We start from the raw sequence: 21,790 nt of genomic DNA, 5'->3' as shown, positions 1-21,790 counted from the left end.
TCAGCTTTACCGATGACTCCGCTTCCAGCATCTACCGCTGAGGGGGTAACAGGCTACCTCCCGCAGCCTCGTCATCGGCTCCACCTCCGTTACGCCCCTCAGCTTCGCCAATGACTCTACTTCCAGCATCTACCGCTGAGGGGGTAAAGGGTCACCTCCCACAGCCCCATCGTCGACTTCGCCTTCGGCTCTCCACCGTTGGGGGCTCCGGACGGATCCATCTTCGCTACGCCCCTTAGCTTCGCCGATGACTTCGCTTCCGGCATCTACCGCTGAGGGGGTAACGGGTTGTCTCCCGCAGCCTCATCGGCTCCACCTCCGTTACGCCCCTCAGCTTCGCTGATAACTTCACTTCCGCATCTACCGTTGGGGGGGTAGCGGGCTGCCTCCAGCATTCCCGACGTCAACTTCACCACCTCGACCTCGTTAACCCAGTCATCGACTCCATCTCCGGCTCCATCACCGTAGGCTCCGGACGACTCTGCCTTCGACGCGCCTCTCAACTTCACCGATGACTCCGCCTTCGGCTTCATTGCAACGCTTCGTCAGGCCTCTCCTCTGTCGAACATTGCCGCCACCGCGTGCGGTTATCGCTGAGAGGTTTTTCAAGGACAGGAGGCCGTTCGGGACATCCAAGCTTCAAAGAGGCTGGAGCTAATTCACCGTGCATCCGCTCGCCCCTCAGAACCTCGAAACTAGCAGATGAGGGGGTACTGTTGGGGGGAAATAGACCAGCCTGAGGACACTGATTGACCATCGCTATCAAAGATCCCTTCGGAGCCTTCGGCCTCTGGACTCCCAGCAGGAGACCTAGCCCCCGGAGGCTGCGGGTCCCTTCGGGCCACCCCTCCAGCACGTACGTGGCCTTCCGAAGACTCGAAGCTACAGCAAGTCCCTCCAGAGTCTTCGACCTCCCGACTCCCAATAGGAGGCCGGACCCCTGGAGGTTGCAGACCCCTTCAAGCCATCCCTCCGGTGTCTATATGATCTTCCGAAACCTAAAGATGCAGCCAACCTCCGAAGATAATATCAAGGAAGAAAGGACATCCCCCTACAGCCGACCTAACGCGAGGTGACATGCGATTAATGCCAATGCAAGTGGTGCTTATCCTGACACCCCAGCGTGCTGAAAGTCGTCCTGACACCCCAGCAGAGCGGCGTCGAGCCGCAATTGGCAACCGACTCACTTCTCAGAAGGCAGATACCACAATAGTTACTACGACAGATATTTATCTTCTATATAGGGTAAAAAGTAGTTATCCAGGATAAGACCCGGTAATTCGACCATATCCTAGATATTTATACATCATGATAACTTATACACTAAGCTACGTACACCATATAAATAAAGGGACGTGGTCATCTGGGAAGAGGGGACCCCTGGGGAAGGATTTTTCTCCTCTGATCAGATGTAGAAACTCATCTTGTAACCAGTTGATACATACCATAAGCAAAAGCACAGAATGTAGGACTGTTATCCGACCAAGAGGTCTGAACCTGGTAAAATCTCTTATATTCTTAGGTCCATCACAAACACACCCCTTCTCTCGCTCTCTTCTCTTAGCTCACTGTTGTCCCTAAGCTTGAGCTTTCTCGTTAGAAGAGGCTCTTGTCGTACTCTATTCAAGCAAGATATCCTTTTACGCCAACAGCCAATGATTTCAATCCCTCGGCAAGAGCATCTGCTGGAGTGTATTCTGAACTAACTTGCCATTTCACATCCTGTATTACAGCTGAGGTTAGTGCCTGACATGCCTGAACAACATGAATAATAATTTTCTGTAGGAAATGGAAAAGAAAACAATAACTCACAAATTCTCTTTAGTATGAAGCAGAAATTTGGAGAATGCCAAATGATGGTGAACGACCCTAATGAAACACCAGCTTGCTTACTTCCATTCTCACAAATTCTCTTTAGTGCCGTCAACAACTAGAGACTATTGTTGGTGGTGAATGACTAACAGGATGTTGCTCCTGCACACATATTTTGCAGAATTATTTATAAAAAGCATGCATGGAGTTAGATGTGTTCCTGACAGTATGGTTTTCTTTATTTGTCCACCAATATCGGTATCTTCAATAGCATCAACGCTGAATTTCACCTACAGGACATACATAAAATATCATAAATACTAAACTAGAACAGCTAGAGGTTGAATTGAGTAGATGGAAGTTTGTCGATATTAATAATGTATTGGGTACGCTGTAGGAGTTTTTGCAGGATTGATGGTTTTCAGGCGGTGTTGGATTGAATTCAGACACGCCCTTTGTAACCTGTAAGTAACATGGGGAACAGCTATCATCAGGATGCAGATATGGAAGCACTGAAGCACAGTTAAATTTAGTACCTGATTCATTACTGATGGTAACTGATCGACAAATTTGCTCAGTGATACCATAGCTTCTTGATCAAATTCCAGTATAAAACCTCCAGTTAAATCAAATAGAGCCTTCCATGCATCTCCTACAAAGTCATGACATCACATCTTACTATAAACAGTCCATGAAGCATGTCAAGCAAAGTTCATGTCTTGGTTTTGAATCTTTCATTTAACAAATGTTAGCAGACAACACTGCACGTTTCTACCATGTCAGAAAATTATGTGTGATTATGCAGGGCAGCAGCAACATGATATCACAATGAAGTGGAACTCCAGAAGCTACAAAACTATAATTAAGAACAAGGCCTACCATCAAACTCAAACGGGGTTATCAGGTTGCTCAGACATTGGAGAGAATATGGATAGCTAGCGTTATAACATGTTTTTTTTTTCATGGAGCTTTCAACCAAAAGATTGTATCAAATAGATAAATGATAGGTAACAGGAGAAGGTAAGTAGTAAACAAACAATCACCTGATGCATTTCTGGCAACAGAGTAAACAGGTGAGGCCTCCATCATTGGAATCAATTGACTAAAAAGAGGGCCTATCTGCATAACACAAATTAACTATAAGAGCGAGTAACTTCAAAAAAACAGGAGGAAAGAGCGTAAGGTAGCATTTAACATTTTAAACTGAAATCAGCTCTAAACACAAATTGTGTTGGAAATTTGTAATTGAAGTATATTGACTAGCATTGTGCATGTTCCACAGATGCAAGGCTAACACTTTTTCATTGCCAAAAAGTGTTAGATAGGCTCACGATGAATTTACTATGCTCATTTCTAAAATAAAATAACTTATCCTGAACTATTGCCCCCATTGACTTCACAATGGACCAGCTAACTGTGAACACACAATACCTTCTATGACTAACTTCAGTGGAAGTTCTTTTTCTTTTTTGGCTGAAACTAACAATGCCCCTCCATACAAAACCTCAGACAAACCAAACACATAACAGCAATGGCTTGAATAATTCCATGCATTGGCCCAAATTTAGATGCAAGTATCAACTACTTGGTCACACAAACACATTATATTGTTGAAAAACTATGCACTGACATTAATTTAGCCTACAGTTAAAACCCTATTTCCTTATTTTTCAGATGCTACTAACTAGCAAGAAGAGTTGAACCGGTAACTTATATCCCCACAGGTAATTTTAGGTCCAGATTTTCTCTTAATCAAAGATATTTAGAAAGTTCAATATCAATTGTCCTACCGGTCCTTACAGATAATTGTATAAGTTTAGTCCAATTTCTGTGCTAGCTAGTTAGTATCAGTAATTTGGCAGCATAAGTCCTAATGTAGGGAAAACAGTAAGGCATGAAGCAGAAAAAGATACACTCATTCACCATAAGGTAAGAAAGCCAAGACCAAATACCTGTTCAAAGTAAGGAACAGCCTCCGAAGCTGGCCAATTGTTGAACGAGACAATGGCGTTAGCCTAAAATGAGCAGAACCCAACAGAAATAAAAATCAAAACCACAAAGCACTATATGATGGGATTATACACAATAGAATTCAAGCATTTCCTCTCATTATGCAGCTCTCTTATCAATGAAACATCAGCGAACCTTTGTATGCTTTCCGAGAAGTAGCTCCCCACCAACAGCTGAAGCAGGGCGCCGTTGCTGCAAACCATCACAGAGAAATTAAGGAAGTACAACATACAACATAAACAAATTAAAACAGACTTTGAAGTTTCCTTTATGGCATATCATCGATCATGTGGCGTGCGACATTTGCAAGCTAAAATCACCTGTGGCCAACCGAGTAGAGCGGGAGCTCCGCGACGTCCAGCGCTCTCAGACCTGCCTCCTGGAGCCCCGACGCGAGGAGCGCGTTGTAGCAGGCGTGGAACCTCTCGAAGACCTCCCGCGCCAGGAGCTCCAGCAGGTGGCTGCGACCAACGACGCGTTCAGTCAACGCGAGTGGAATCGGATTAGCTGTTGAACGAATGGACGGAACCCACGCACTTACCCCTACGTGACCTCGGGGACGGCGCCGATGGAGGCGCCGCGAGGAACTTGACGACGGCGAGCGCGCGGCGGCCGCGCGGGAATATGATGCAGGAATGCTCCCGCAGGTACGGACTCCCCCTTGGTGTCGCCGACCTGGGACTGGAAGCTCCGAGCACGGCCAGCAAACCGTCGGGGCCGACCGACGCGCGGCAGGATAGGCCTCTCGAAGGTTTGGACCGGTGGGCCGGACGGCCGCATGGAACGAGGAGGGGACGAGGGTTTACGCGAGAGGTGGCCGGTGGGGAACAGAAGAGGTGAGCCGCCGCCGCCGCCGCCATGGGAAGGCAGGAAGTGAAGCGAGGTAGGCCTGGCAACGGACGAGTCGAGTCCAGCGCAGCAAGAACATCGAAAACCCGACCCACCTTCGAAAATCCTAAGGAAAATTCACCCCTGTCCCGAACCCGATGAAACCCGAAACCCGATCGAACCCGTAGATTGGAGCTGCAGCCTCCACAGGCGGGAGCGGTGGGGCGGGTGGGCTTTTCATGGGCCTATAGGTGCTCGTAGGTGAATATGGGCGCTCACCCCGGACCTAACCCCAAATCGGGACTGACTCGGACCCACATGGAGCAAATTTTGCCTTCGATCTTGGAGTTTTTTATTTTTATATTTTTTATTAAAAATTTAAATAAATAGATTTCTCGGGGCAACATTTGTAAAAATAGGTGTCTACCGCCCTCTGAAAAGGTGGGTGGGCTAACCTAACAGCCCTCTCAGAAAGCGGGTAGGGGCAACCGCCCACTGAGAGAGCGGGTAGATTCCAACCGCCCTCCCAGAAGGCGGGTAGTCCCCACTCTATTTTTTTTAATTGTAAATGTATACAATTGCTCAATATTTGAAATTGATATGTTGCAAAATTTATTTGTGAACAAATTATATATGTGAAGCACTCGCAGCATATTACGCGGCAATGAGGTTACAAACGGCGACAAACATAAGATTATACATACGATGGAAAACATTACATAGTACTATAACCACGAAGACACGACGACAAAAAAAGATGGCATGTACGGTTCGCATAAAGATCTACTTAATAGTTCATCGTTCCTAATCATAACATGCCTTAGGGAGTAGAAACATGTTGGGTTACAGTTACATTAGATACTCTCTACTGAGTGCACCTAGGATATTTACCCTTTCGCAGGGTATCTGGACCTACCACCTTAGCGTAGCGGGCCATCTCCCACTTCCTTGCCCTCTCAGCTTCGCAGGTCTGAGTCGCGGTATGGTCCTGCGTTGCCTTCCTCATGCGCTCTTCTTCATGTCGCTTTAGGCGTAGTTCCTCTTGTTGTTACTCGTACTCCTAGCGTGCGTAAGCTTTCCTCCTCCACTGCATGGTCATGTTGACCCACCGCTTCTGATCTTCATTTTGCTCAATATCGAGCCATTCAATAAAGTCACAAATAGGTGGAGACTGGACAAATAGAACAAGATGAGAGATTAGTAAAACAGTGTATAAAATCGGGAAAGATGTGGCTGATCTTTGTCGCTATACTGGTGGGTACTCATAAGGTCCATGTTGAGGCTTGTAGTATTGGTATTTGGCACATATGAAGAAGCGTAGCTCATAGGTGTAGGAGATGTTCTGGGACTCGCGAAGCCTACAATGGTCACCACAGAAGCACATCGGTGGTTCGACCCCCTAGGGGAATCTCCCAATGTTTCTTGGATGGGCTTGGTGGAGCTGAGTAAGACATCGCAGTTGAGAGAACTAAGAAATGAGTGATGTATCCATGCATGAAGGTGGGGTTATTTATGGTGGCGGAGGGCAGGAGTATTGGATTCCCTCTTGAAGAAAGGAGTGGGTGGAAGAGCTTAGCGGGGGGCAGGAGTATTGGATTCCCTCTTGAAGAATAAAAAAGTTGCGGCATTGATGCTGGGCAGAGATTCCATGTGTCAAGATACATGTGCTGTCATTTAATTTTTGGTAAAAGCTCTCATGTGTTGTCACTTCTTGTCTATAGCCTGCGCAACGACAAATGTGTTTTCATTTCATGGTTAAAGTTGAGTGGTGCGGTCAATTCGTGTCTGCAGATTACGCCAGGACAGAGGTGATGTCATTTAGTGGTTAAAGTTGAGTTGTGTGGTCACTTTGTGACTAAAGTTAGACTCCCGACAGAGTTTTCGAGTGGTCACTTCGTGTATAAGTAGCTTTGTAAGAAATACTTTTCTAGATCTGTCGTGAACGTTAGTCACGTTGGATTAAGAAATGCAGCTAGCATGCGGTCACATTAGAATAAGAAATGCAGTTACGACATGGTAAGTAGACCATAGATATTACACGCATCCGAATATGTAAGAATAGCTGCGAATCGAAGATGCATATATAAGTTACAAAAACAAATGTATAATCCTACTGTTGTCTCCCCAGCTGACGTCAGCCGTTCCCACCATCATGGTCCCGGTGTCACAGCAGCTGGTTGGCCCTCACGTGGCCCCTAGAGTAGGTCAGGGTGTCGGGTGCACCAACCTGTCTGGTAGGCTTAGTAGGGAGCACAGGTGTCGAGGCCTCCTCTTGGGTGTGCTGTGTCCGAAGTGGAGCGCTTGGTAGCTGGGACTGCTGTAAGACGTCATAGTCTGGTGTGCCCCCGAAGAAGTCCCTCATGAGGTTGAACAGGGGGTCTGGCCCAGGCTCATCCTCCTGTCTCGGGTATGAAGACTGCGAAAGTTCCGCCGGCATCCATGTGTACTGGCTGGAGGGGCCTACGAACAGATGAATTTATTAGATACGGAAAATGCGCAAATAAAAGTATTTGTATAAAATGCACTATTGTACCTGTGTGGTATCCAGGTGCAGCAACAGATGGCCAGGCGTGCGTGTCGTAGTAGGGGTCGAACATTGGTGGTGGGATCGGTCGAGGTGTAGCTGAAGACGGCCCAGCCTCATCTCCGAAGTAAGTTGTGGACAATATTAGATATGCTATTGAATATATTGAATACGGCAATGTAGTGTCGCCCAGTACCTGAGCGGCTTGCGAGTGGTGAGGGTGTTGGCACTGGGCTCGGTCTAGGTGGCAGTGTTGAGACGTGTGTAGGTGCACCTAATATTTATTTCAAATTAATGCACCAGCAACAAATGAATATCTTTAAACGTTGTGCATATGAAATATCCGTACCTATTGGGTCCGGGCCTGTAGGTCGTGGTACAGGGGGCCATGTGAGTGCCGACCCTGGTGGACGGCGTTGCACATCAAACCTCTTGGACGACTCTGCATGGACCCCACTCGACTTGGGAGGCGCCCCTGTGATGTCTGCGGTGGACTGGTAAGAGGTAAGCTTCAGGGCCCACGCGGTCTTATCGAAAACCCGCTTGACGAACCCCGCTATATCCGTCGCATTGAGCTACACCCCTTGCCTGAGGCGGTCCATGGTTCCAACTGCGTCCCTATGGATATCATAAATGATATCGGCCTGTGAAAACAAACAAAAATGAGAATTTCACTTTATAGTCGTTCTTACGCGAGTACATGGTACTGAAATAAGATGTAACTTACACATACCGCTAATGCAGCGTTCTCGTCCCAATGGCCTGGGTAGGCCTCCGTAGTCGACGTGACGTGGGGCCGGACATCCTCTAAGTGAAGGTGACACGTGTACGTGTACGTGGCACGTACCACCGCAGGTACTCCTCGAAGCTCCGCTCGTCGAATCGATGCGCCTCCTCCATGACATCTTGAAGGGCTTGGGCCCATGCTGAGACGTACGACGCCAAGCGATCTGCCCAGAGGTTGCCACCTCGCTATCCCTTTCGTGTATACCTGCAAATGAACCACATTAAATAGACTGACAATGAGAAGAATGTTACAAATTATTTACTTGATTATAGTTACCTATGGACGTGGTCTGAAACCGTGCGAATGTTGACGAGGGGGAAAGTCTGGTAGCGCCTGAACTACCGCATGACGCGGTGGGGTGAGTACTCCTCAACGAAGATGTTGAAGATGAGCGGTGTCTTCGTAAGTCAGTACTGCTCGTTGCGGGTACACAACGGAGATAGGCCCAAACCCGCACGGCCTTGGATGGACAAGTAGCTATACGGGGTCCATACCACGTCGTCTGGACGAAACCGGTCGAACTGCGACCGAAAAAGCTCATACGCACCATGGGCCTGCTCATGCGCCCAGTGTATTTGCGTGAGAAAAATAGTCAGAATCCAGAACAAAAATATGTGACAATTAAAGCATTCAAAATTAAGTACATACCCGGCGTCAACACCACAGCGAGGCCATGATGGACCCGTCCTCCTCAGGCTCGCCGTACCATTCATCAGGGTACGGGGAGCGGTTCATAACTGGCCGTCCTATCACGAACCGCTCATAAGACCACAGCTGTAGCAGTAGTGGGCACCCAGCAAAAGTGGCTAGTGGCTCCTTCTTTGTGCACGCATCACACAACACCCGATATATCGCAGCATGGACAGCAGATGCCCAACTGAACTGTGGTACCTCATTGCCCTCTGCATCCGCTATCAATCTCGCGTACGGAATAAGGGTCCTCGACAACAGGTGGCCTTGGCTACTGGTGAACATAACCTAGCCAAGCAGCCAAAGCAGGTAGGCCTCCAAATGCCTCGACACCGAGTACACATCGGCCTCCGGGTGCATGTACGCAGGCTATAAGTATGGCAAGTGATAATAAGAAAAATATCTGCAAATTCGAAAAGTAAATGTGAAGTTCAATTGGAAGGTACCTAGAACTGTAGGATCCACTTCTTCATGAGCCCTCGTGGATTGGACAAGAACTTAGGCACGTAGGAGGGTGCATCGTCTGACCGCTGAACCGGGCCGAAGCGCAGATGCATGACATTCATCCAGTCAGCATCCATGTCGATGACTCCAACGGCAGCTCCCGCGCAAGGTAAGCCTAATAGGTAGGCTACATCCTGCAACGTCGGAGTCATCTCGCCGCAGGGGAGGTGGAAAGTATGGGTCTCAGACCTCCATCGGTCAACCAAGGCAGCTATCAGCAAGCGGTCAAAATAGAATCGTCTCGCCGCTGCCTCAGGGTTCTCCGTCGCTTGGACCTCCACCAAACGACAAAGCGGTAGGAGTCCCGATGCTACCAACTTGCACCATTGGGAATAGAAATAAACTAGGGGATGCAATACATAAATGAATCGGCACATGCGTATGTAAATAGCGACATACCGGTGCTTCCAACGATCATGGAACGTAAGTAGCTCTCCAGGGCCACGTGGTCGGAATACCCCTAACTCCGTCTGGTGCACGGTTGACAAGAAGCTGCGGTGTCTCTTGTCCACTGCAGGGTCAAGAAGCTCGGGGGTCGGAGGGTGCATCATATCTGCATTAAAACCACATGTACATTAATATATTGCAACATGTAGACAAGAAAAATATATATTGAATCGAAATTTACATTGCACCTACATATACATGAATAATATGTATAGTCTGTTACATGAAAATATGTACATAGTTATGTGAATAAAACAACATATTACATACACGTACGAAAAGTTACATAAATATATTGCGACATGTAGGTACAAATGTAAGGTCCAAATGCAACAGAGAGAACTAAGGCAATCACCGTACAAATATAACAGCAAGGTACGATAAATACATTCACACTACACCACAGTCATGTACTCACCTACACAACAGGTGCATTTTTCGGACAATATTTGTACGTGTGACATATTTCATTGCACTGACTGCATCGCTTCACCCTTGGACCTACCTCGGATTCATCCATATCGTTGCGAATTCGGCGAGTTTGTCGACGTCCTGGTGCGTTTTTCATCCTTTCCAAATCAGGCATATAGATTCGTGAAGGGCCTGGATTACTTGTAAATGTATCAACAATATCGTAGCCATACAACTCATGATTCCAGGTGTTCAATACTTGATCCTTCATGAAGTACTCTGAAACATATTGCCTGCGAAGCATATTGTGCTCCGCACACGCAGTTATGACATGTGTACAAGGCCTGTAAAGCAATTGTGGCTTCTGGCACGTACAAATGCATGATTCACTCCTAAGCACGCACTCTTGCACATGCCGCTCACGCCTTCTACCCCTACGACCCTTATCCTGGAACAGGACACTGAACCTGTACTCCGCAATCCCCTCTTGATTAGCACGGTGTATGTGTGCCTTATTTGTGGCCTTCTCCATGTACTCACATAGCATCCGTCCATAAAGCATATGGTTATCTCCCATTACCTTCGAAGCAGTTGCGTACCGATCAATGAAGTATTTGTAAGTCCATGCATAATACCTTCTACAATTCTAATGAGTGGGAGGGACCTCACACCCGCAATGACCCAGTTATAGACCTCAACAAGATTTGTTGTCATTATCCCATGCCTTGCCCCACCACTATCGTAGAATAAAACCCATTTTTCATTTGGCTCATTACGTATCCACTGCGAAAAGTTCCTAATAGCTGACCTTGACCTCCTTACTATCTGAGGAATATCTATTGGGAGAGGTCCAAGAGCTATCGGTTCATCACATGTGGCTGCTACCTCAGCTGTCTGTTTCATAGTTAGTTCGTCCAGTCTTGCCCATAGAGCAGTGAACTTTCTTTGCTGGTTTTGACTGTATAATTTCTTGAAAAGTTTCATCAAGTCTTTGTTTTTGAACTGTCTGTAAAAGTTCGCACCCATATGGCGCATGCACCATCTGCTCTTCAAGTCGGGCCACTTTGCTGTAATAGACCGTCGAACACTCCCATATTGCATATCTAGCAAAGCCTGCAACAACCCTGCATGTCTATCATGAATGAAACAAACATCTAGCCGGTCCAAAACGATAGCATGCTTCACTCGCTCAAGGAACCAATACCAGTTATCCCCGTTCTCACTCTCCACGAAGGCAAATCTCAGTGATAGGATTTGGTTGTTCCCGTTGACCCCAATTGCAGACAATATCTGTCCTTTATACTTCCCAGTGAGGAACATCTCGTCCAGGCAAATGATGGGTCGACAGTGTCGAAATGCTTTGATGGTTGCCACGAATGCAAAAAAAGCACGCTGCAACACTCGTTTCCCGCTGTACTCCACATCAGTCGAGGGGTAATGCTTGATGTCATAGTAACTTCCAGGGTTTCTTCCACATATTATGGCTAATTGACGAGGTAGATTGTGATATGAATCTTCATATGTACCGAACCTCATCTCAATAGCCTTCTGTTTTGTCCTCCATACCTTTGCGTAGTTTATTGTATACCGGAACATTTGCTCAATAGCACGGATTATTGATCATGGCTCATACTTCAGGTTGTCCATAATCTCCCTATACATAACATTGGCTATAAAAGCAGATGACAGGTTTCGGTGCGCGAACTCTATTTTCTCAATGTGACAATTATGCTCCCTGACTATTGAGCACTGTCAGTAGTCTACCCTTTTTCCCCTGAATGCGTGCACCCGCCAAGGACATTCAGGCACCAAACACTTCACATCGTACTCCCTTTTACTCGACTTAACAACCTTGAACTGCCTCCGAAGAGACAGCGACCAGAATTTAACTGCATCAATAATAGACTCATTTGTAGGGTACACAGCAACCTGAGACACCTCATTCTCATGATACTCCCACGGTGTCCGATCAGCCTCACTAACCACCAGCTTTGAAAATTCCTGATTCCTCCACTCTGCAGGAACATAAGCATTTCCCTCCTCGTCGGATGAATCCTCATCGGCAACGGCTTCCTCCAGCTCTTGATCCTCCAACTCCATCTCTTCTATTATGCTAAGGATGTGCTCCCCCTCATCGGCATATCCCCAACATCTTGCCTGGTCCCGACATTTACCGGGTCTGATTCATCTAACACTGTCTGACTTGTTCCCGCTACTGCTTCTACAGAGTTTATCTTTGTTGGATCCTTCTAGGACGTCTCAGCTAACAAAATCAAAGGGAGCTCACGATCACATGATATATCTACATACTAACTCCAAGTAGATGTCTCATCGATTGGGACGAGTTCGCAAAAGTAGTCCTGACTAGCACGGCTTAGGACAGCCCTCAGCTTAACATCATGTTGCTACGGATCCAGTTGAAAATGCCGTATTAGCCACTTGCACACACTCACAATGGTCCTCTCATTGACTTTACTAAGCCCCTTGACGACCTGACAAAACCCAGAGAGATCTACACCGTTAGGATAATAACTAATTTGACCATCACCATAATATATCTGAAAATATAATTTATCTGCCATCTATGAAAACATCCGTAAATATATCCAATGCTAAGACCAGCAAACTATATTTCTGATTATCAAAACTAAAAAAAAATACCGATACCGATTATTGCCTAACAATAAGTTCTTCAATAATGCCCCTAAGCAAATTAACCTACAGTTATTACTAATATCATTATTCTGTACAATCTAGAAATTCAAAACTACCATACTAAAAATACTACTATGTATTTAATGGCTATCCTACCTTGTCGTAATTAATATTGACAATATACTACAAAATACAACACTTTCTAAACCCTAAACCCTAAGTCATACCGCTAAACCCTAGATCTAGTGCTACTTTACTTACTAACAAAAATATGAGTATAAAAGAAATTACCGGAAAATGCTCTTCAAATCCGCCGATCGAAAACAGTAGGGTTTCGCTGCGCTGTCTCCCTCTCATCTCCTCTTCTCTCCTTTTCTCTTTTTTTTTGAATATAATGAGGATTTTCCCTACATTTAACAGCTTATATAGAGGAGGGAGGAGGGGAGGGTGCGCGGGGCTGGCCTCCTAACCGCCCCTTGAGAGGGCGGCAGCTCTTTCAGAGGGCGACAGGCGCCTATTTTTGAAAATATTGCCCTGAGGAATCTATTTATTTAAATTTTTAATCAAAAAATAGAAAAATAGAAGAAAAAAACTCTCGATCTTGCCCCGACAATTGATGGTTTCACCATGAGGCCCAAACGCGGCTGTGCCTTTTTGTTGTGGATGAGAGACACCAAGTGTCGCCACGGCCAATGCCAGATCTCACGGGAGGCTCCTAGCCAGCAATATCTGGTTCGTCAGACCATCCTTGGACGTCGCGCACTTAGGGGTTGCAACGGGTCGTGTTGGGCGAGTGAAGCAAGAATACACCTGACCCGAAACCTAAGATCTCAAATCCGACCCGGCCCTGAAATGGTTAGCGAGTGTAAAACAAGCCTTGACCCCGTTGGGGACCCAAGACTTGATCGCGACGACTGTGGGAGAGCGGCGGCATATTGTGGGAGGGCAGAGCAGGCAAGGCGGCAACAGCGTACTAGAGAAGGGTGGTGGTGACGAACATCAGCAAGGCAGATGCGGTGACGACGGAGCTGCACAGACGAGGTGGCAAGCCAGTGACGGTGTGCTGCAGGAGGGCGACAGCAGAGCCACGGAGGGGGCCATGGCTATATCTAGGTCGATGGGGCACCAGCGAGTGCCAAATCAACTCCGACCCTAGACCTAATATCCCCGTGGAGTGATTTCAACACCCGCCCCCACCATACTAGGTCTAAAACCCACAAAGGCCCCATGGGCCCGATACAGCCTGGCCCGTTGCCACCCTTAAGCGCACTTGTGCTACCAGCTGTGTTGCTTGAGAAGACAGAAGAGGAGACGAAGTGCTATGACTGGTACAACATCAAGTCGCCTATACAGGACACAGACTTATCGTGAACTGAAAATTGGTTATGCATGCTAAACACTACTGAAAATTCGAGGTGCAATGAAGGACTGTGTGGCATGGCACTTATTCAAAAGGCCTCCCGCACCCTCTTACTGGTATGTCCCTCCTGGCTCCCTGTTACAACCTCTGGCCCTGGGCTCCACCGCGAGCCAATTGGTGGGGTCCCACGCCTTTACTTTGTTTAGATTATCCCCCACCCCCTTCCTACACGAATCAGAGCACTGAAGATCAAGCCATCGTGTCTCTTACTGTCTAGTTCTTCTTCCTATTTTAGGCGATGTATTTCTCTTACCCCGGTGCAAGCAACCACCAACCAAGTTGCTCTACTGCGCCCAAAATAACTTGTCGCAAGCATTTCTTTGTAGTTGCGATGTATGTTGCTCACTGAGGGCCTAATTGGGATCGATCCGGGATATGAGCTCCTAACCTCACGGTGTGTCGTCAGCCCTATGCTTTTGATTCAATGATCACTGTGGGCTCCCCATTTTGAAGCAGCATCCACTACATGCCTCCACTAGATCTAGAGCTCAAGCCACCCGGTGACATGTTTAATTTGCATTATGAAGTCTTGAGAGTTGATGATCAATCGATATTGTCTTGGGACGTGTCGATGCTGGATGTGAAAGAAGAGACAATGCCAACAAGTTTGTGCATCATCCTCATCATCAACCTTAGCCCATAGGCAATCCACAATGCTGCATCCCGCGTCATCGACTTCTCTGGACTCACTACAACAAGGCATTCTAGACACGCTTAAGTATTAGCGCTTTTAAAAGCGTCTTTACATCAGCACCTAAACATGTTTTTTTAACATTATATTAAGAACGTCTCAAAGTGACGTGATATTAGACATGCTTTAATTGTCATTAGTCACCTAAAGTATCAAACAAACCATCACTAGCATCTAGAGACGTTATAAAATGTATTAGAGATGTTTCTTGATATGTAGTACTGTACATCTCTGGAATTCATAACATATTTGAAATGAGTTGAATAAAAACATATTTCATATGAAAATTATAGCTCTCGACGCGATCTACAACTTTGGGAACTTTTCCATTTGAAGATAAAATTTGCTTTTTGAAACAAGCTAGGTTGGTAGCAGTACTCTATATTGGTTCAAAAACAAATTAAGAAAGACACTTTAGCACCATGTCATAGGTTTTTATAACCAAAATAAGGTTAAAAGGACGCATTCACTATAAAAAAGCTCATATGAGACTTCTTATATATCATGATTTCTTTGGAATTGTGTGACAAAAATTATCTCTCACCGTTCTAGTTGGATGTCATGTGAGACAAACTAGTAAGTATCTCCCACAGTTCTAGTATGAATCTGTCCCAAATAATGTTAGGGACATGCCTACTCTGGAACCATGTGGTATACTCTAGAATCATGGGGATATTAAAGGTGAAGCTTGTCTCACACGGTTCCTCCTAACCACCCGTGCGAAATAAATGTGATTCGTCATTCGCACTAGGAACCTTTAAATTCCCTCGCCGACTAGCTCTCTCTCCAAAAAGTACAAATTTCATCCCCTCACAATCCTGGTTGCCACGAGCTCCTCCACTGCTCTGATCGTCATCACTTCTGTCTCGCCTCCCATGGTCACTCCTCCTCCTGCCACCACCGGTGCCTACTTTCCTTTGCATGTGGGCATGCCATGGTCGCCAATTTGTTGGCCTGCGTCGAAGCCATAGATGGAGGAGGCCATGGAGATCTCATTGGAGAAGACCAACTCTGAGTTCTCCATCAAGCTGGAGGAGGCCAACGACGACAACGATGATGTGTGGTGGTGCTGAGTGAAAGGACAATAATGTCACAGAGAGGAGGTGAATAGGCATTTTCGAAAACTTCATCCCCTTGTTAAATAGTTGGCCTAAACTTGCATCGAAAATAAAATAACTAATTTTTCACAAGTGAAAAATCTAAATATGCTAGGCTCAACTAGTGTACAATCACCCTAAATAAATATGAATTGTTACAATCCTAGGTTGATACAGATTATTCAATTCTAGCAAGATATTCCAGAAACCCTAATTGGAAGTTCTAATCCTATTGATCGGATATTACGATTCAAGGCCAATCGAATGTTTCGATCCTACTGATCGGATATTCTGATACAGGTAAAAACTGCTAGATCTAATATCACAAAATTAACTCAATGTACATACATATAAGCATATAAGCAAGCATATCAAAGTAATGCACAAGAGTAAAGAGATATTGAGACAAATGATTTATTACCGAAGTTCGAATATCCACCGATATCTTACGTCTCTTTTGAGGAAGCTCGGTCACACTTAAGTCGGATCTCTTTCAACCATTTTTCTCACAAAGTTGCACAATACACTCCTCGTCTCCACTATAGCCGACTCTTTCTCCACTCCGAAGATGGTGAGTTTCACTACCACTTTCGGGCCTCGTCACAATCTTCACTTGAGGAGATAACTAGCAAGCCACCACAAAACCGTCTAGGAGATGGCGATCTCCAAGAGTAACAAACTCCCATATGCACGCTTCACACTAAGCCAAGTACTCAACACACGCAACCAATGCACCAACCATAGGCTACCAAAACACTACACCTCTCACACCTCTCTCTGTCCTCACTAAGCCACAAAGGCTTTGGATATCACAAATCAACCCAAGAGAGAAGAGGGGAGCACCTAAAGGTGGAACACCAAGTTTTAACACCTCTCAAGCCTTTACAAGCACTAGAAAAACAACTTCAAACCCCTTCCAAAAGCTTACCCCCACACAAGGAGGCAAAGGGGTATAAATATCCCAACTATAAAAGCTAGCCGTTGGACAGATTCTGCACTGATCGAAACTTCCAATCCTATGAATTCCAATGATCAGATATGAATCACAGAGCACACCCAGATCTGTTAAAAAGCACACATCGGATCTTCTGATGTATGGATCAAAACTTTCGATCCAAAATCCATCCGGACCCGATAAGCCCATATTTCTGAAAATTAGAGGTTCCAACACATCAGAACTTCCGGTCTACCCATCGGAACAACTGACATATCGGAACTTGAATCAAAACTTCCGATAAAACACAGCTGACACTCTAAAAAACGCCGATAACTTTTGAACCCGATGTCCAATTTCGGTGATCTTAGACTCTATGGAAAGCTTATTCAAAGGGCTATACATCCCAACTATTTGCTTGATCTCAAACACATTTGATCAAATCTAAAAATATTCTAAAAACCGATTCAGATACTTCTACCCATTTTACTAAGCTTAATCACCCAAAATTAAACTAGATGCCACATGGCACACCAAACACCACTAAGGCTTGGCCAAAGGAACTTTCCACCACAAAGGTGACAACGCCACAAAGGGTTATGCCTTAACCACCGTTTAGATACCTTGAACACACTAAGCACACTCTACTTACACACCCACCATGCACTGAGCATATGGCATGAGCACTTGATATCCTGTGAGTTGCACATCCAGTAGCCCCTCTTGATACTACAACTATTAATCCTATAACCCGGTTTCCCACCAAGCACTTTGAGACTAGCAAAACTAGAAAACATATCCTAGTTATACCTTTGCCTTGAGCCATCCTATCATACTTGACAAACACATCATTCGAGTCCCGATGTTTCTTCTAGGCTTGTCATCAACTCTTCACTTGAACTTGATGATGATGTTCATCCTCACTTCCAATCTCGATCTTCTCTTGATCTTCCAAAAGCTTGATGAAGTTCACTTAATTACTTCCCATGCACCAAGCATGAAAGACTGTTCTACTCCCATCGTTTTCATCCGATTTACCACCAAGACATGAACCACAAGCATCAAGCATACAAGTTTTCAACTAAGCTTGTCTTGATCTTACTCTTCCGATTCGGCGTATTGAATATCTTAATTTAATACTTGCCTTCATATGGAACCTAGCTCCACTCACTCAAGCACATAGTAATTTGATTAGTCTATAAAAGCTTAATTGGCAATCTTATATTTTAGTCACTTAATCTCCACAGGTGACTTTGTCTTCACGCTTATCATCAATCTTCTTTGAGCTTCTTCCTCATCTCATGTGCATCACCTTGAGCTCAATGACTTTGATGCATCTATTTGATCTCATGATATTCCTCAACGAATCCAAAATTTATCACTTATGCATCTTCTATGAAACAACTTACTAACAATTCTCAACATAATTGTTAGTCCATAGGTATTGTTATCACTTACCTGAGCATCACGTAGAGCTCATTCATTTTGATGCATTTCTCTTGATCACATGATATTTCTCAATGAATCCATGCTTAATCCTCCACGCATCACCTATGGAACAATCTACTAATAATTCTCAACATAATTATTAGTTCATAGATATTATCATTAATTACCAAAACCACACTTATGGGCTAGATAAACCTTTAGTGGGAAGGCTCTCTGCCATTGTGGGGCTTAGATGAGGAGCATACATTGCCGAACTCCAATCAGGAGGAAGATGAGGAAGAGGAAGAGCTGGGGGAGGGCGGGCAATGGTGAGGAAGAGGAAGAGCTAAGGGAGGGCAGCGACGACAAGGAAGAGGAGGAGGCCAGTAGCAACTCTGGCCCAAAGGAGACCGGTGCCAGGGATGGTGCCAACAAGGAAGAGGAGGATGACGGTGATGTGGTATATGACTCTGACTATGGTCCCCTGAGCTTCTTCCCTATCAGCTACTCTGCTACCCTTTGTGGCGGGCTGATGAAGTGGTGCAAACTAGGTTAGGCTAGATTAGTATTAGTGTGTAGGTCATCCATGCTAATCCAAAATTACCTATTCGATTTAGCACCCTTTGTGGAGATGATCTTTCTTTTCTGTAAAAAAAAAAAAGATTAGTAGCGACGACAAAGATGGTAATAGGGATGATGATGAAGAAGGCTAGGATAGTGTAGTGTATAGGTGATATGCTAAAAATTAGTTATCATGTACTAATCTTCTTTTGTGTATAATGGAAAGGTCAATTCTTAAATTAAATTCTCTTTTGTGTTTACATTGTTGTGTTTAAATTTGTAAGTGAATGCATGATTCAAATTCGACATATGTTTAACTTCATTGTTGTGTTCAAATTTGGCGCCAAGTAAATGTATTGTGTACAAGTTAAAAGAAATATGTCCTGGGATCCTAGCATGAAACACGAGCTAGCTTAGTTAGTAGGAGGGTTGGGCCACATGCATGAAGTTGTGAGTTCGAGTCCCGTGTGATGCACTAGTGAAAATGGTGAGAAATGAGGAGAAAAAAGTGGATGATTATGGAGATGTCTAGATGGCATGGCAATCGTCCAATTTTATTATTTTTTGACAAATTTACATATATTTTTTTTGTCTTTTTTAGGCTATGGGACCAAATATCCCAACGTATTGTCTCTGATAGTTCTAGCATTGAACTGTTTGAGATAACAATTTATCTCACATGACATTTTACTTGTCGGAGATAATCAACCATTATCTCTAATGATATAACTATGATGATTGGAAAACTGTCTGAGAGGAGGATTTCTGAGCCATGTGAGATTAGCCCGTGTGTGGTAGTGATTTCCTCTCAGGGTTATAAATGCTCATGTTAACTTTAAAAAAGTGAAAGATAAATTAGTTGGAGAGAAAGGTAAATATTCACTGTTGGGGGGATAGCGCATCGTTCCCCACTATAGCCTAATAGAAGATAACATGCGGGAGACCAAGCCAAAGAAGGTGGAGCCTTCGCGAAGAAGGTGAAGCCAAGGCGCGACCTTTGACCATGGAGGCAAAACCTTCCAGGAAAGAAGAGAAGGGAACCCCTTCTTGTCTACGGCGAAGACTACAATGAATTCTGATTCTACGGAGCACCACTCAGAGGTCCCCACCCAAAGCAAGCTCTCCCTCGAAGACGTAATCAGGGGGACCCATACATATGACGTGTAATGGCCAACAAGTAATTATATCTCTAGGATAGTGAGGAAAAGACTATTGTATCTAGAGAATATACCTCCAAATAAGGTATTTGGATAAAGATCCACGTGGTGATTAAATATGGGCTATAAATACCTCCATCTGGGGCTGTAATAGGACACTTATCCTTAGGTGCTAGACACCTAATATATGCCTCCCTTGTGTCATGTTTGATACTCTCTAGCTTTCGTGACCTTCTCCTTCCAAGTAAAGATCTCGAGGCCCATGTCTACTTGTTTGGATTGATATCCATAACATTTGCATCGCTTATTTGCATGCGTGGATCACATTATAATAGTGCATATGGATCTCTTAGGTATAAAACATGTTAGAATGGGTAATCATATTTACTTGAAAAGGATAGAATATTTTATATTATTTAGATGAAAAGAGTGAAAGAATAAAGCTAGTCGCGCTATTTGCATGACATCCAACTAGCCTCTATAGCGTGCTTCATGATGCGATTTTTCTTCACATGGTTATTTATGATTTATTCATGTATGCTAGCGCTTGTGAGCTCATGAACTCATGGCAATGGTTGACGGGAGAAGATTTGGAGGGGAAAAAAAAGAAATGAACAAGGAAGTTAGTATTTGCCTTATGATTTGTACGATCCCACAATGCTTATTTATTGTGGTGGTGCCATATAATTATTTTACATATCATTCTTTGTAGCACCGGTGCCATATAATTATTTTCTCACACTTCCCGATTTTCAAATGCTTGAAATTTAGAAGCTACAATTAGGTGACCAGAGCCTGGGTGCAGAGCAGTGAGCCGGCTGGCCACGGACGGCGAAGGATGACTGGATGGACAGTGTCAGGACAGGGGCAAGCGGAGCCGGGTTAGTGCGGCGATGGGCGACACCAGTGGATCTAGCGGTGGGAGTGCCGCCAAAGATGGGTGGAAGAGGGCGGGGGGTGTGAGGAACCATCAAAATAGTATTCCAATTAATTATCAGGTGGATCATTTGCTTAATCACAACATCAATGATTAACCGAAATACCATTCTAGTAGTCTCGACATGTGTTTTGTGTCCAAGATCAGAACGCATGCCTTTTTAACATATAACATCAGAAAGAAGCTTAAGAAAGAGCGAGTAATTAACATTAGATTACAAGTTCTTAAGCATTCCAACATTTACAATAGTTTACACAAAAGATGAGATCAACTACGCAACGGAAACAAAACTATAGACAACAAAAAATGAGTGGAGCCACATGCCTTTAGACTCCACCTTAAAAGCTTCGCCACTTGAGAGTAGTTGCCTACTCAGGCCCGCCACCAACATCGACGGGCGTGAAGTTGCCAAAAACGAGCTCCTCCTCGCTAGAAGTATCTAAAAGAGCAGTGTGAGTACGAAGGTACTCGCAAGATTTAATCCATATAAGGTACATATAGATAACCCTACTCTAAGGATTATGCATTGAGCCATTAGTAAGGAGAAGGCTACAAAGTTATGTAAATTCATATGCGTAAGCAACCTAGAGACATCTGTGTGAGCACCTATATTAAACCAAACAAACATTTTCAAACTGTAAACGACATGAACGTAAATGTAAATTGAACCATCTCATGTAATCAACGACTATCAACAACCATGCCCAACAAAACTATATCAATCATCCCACATTTGTGACTCTAGGACCGATGCAAATAGATATGAGCATGCTCATGACCGAGATCGCGGTAATTTTAATTATTTTTACACCATACAGGGGGGTACAACTTTACCCACATGGCACGAGGACCATACGTCTTGAGTGACCAAGGGGGTACCCGTGTCAACCTTTCTTA

At 44.8% G+C, this 21,790-nt stretch overlaps 1 protein-coding gene across 1 annotated transcript; it reads right to left on the bottom strand.

Annotated features, from left to right (window-relative positions):
• Positions 1-1,300: 1,300 nt before the first annotated feature.
• Positions 1,301-4,624, bottom strand: LOC133896968 (uncharacterized; the record flags this gene model as incomplete). Its single annotated transcript, XM_062337586.1, has 9 exons — positions 1,301-1,722; positions 1,813-2,102; positions 2,203-2,274; positions 2,349-2,464; positions 2,856-2,931; positions 3,765-3,827; positions 3,958-4,014; positions 4,143-4,283; positions 4,364-4,624. Coding segments are annotated over 8 exons (951 nt in total), but the record flags the coding sequence as incomplete, so codon positions are not given.
• Positions 4,625-21,790: the final 17,166 nt, after the last annotated feature.

Source organism: Phragmites australis, chromosome 17 (assembly GCF_958298935.1).
Source record: "Phragmites australis chromosome 17, lpPhrAust1.1, whole genome shotgun sequence".
Classification (NCBI taxonomy): Eukaryota; Viridiplantae; Streptophyta; class Magnoliopsida; order Poales; family Poaceae; genus Phragmites; species Phragmites australis.
Note: the sequence above shows the minus strand (reverse complement) of the source record. Positions and strands in the feature narration are given on the sequence as shown.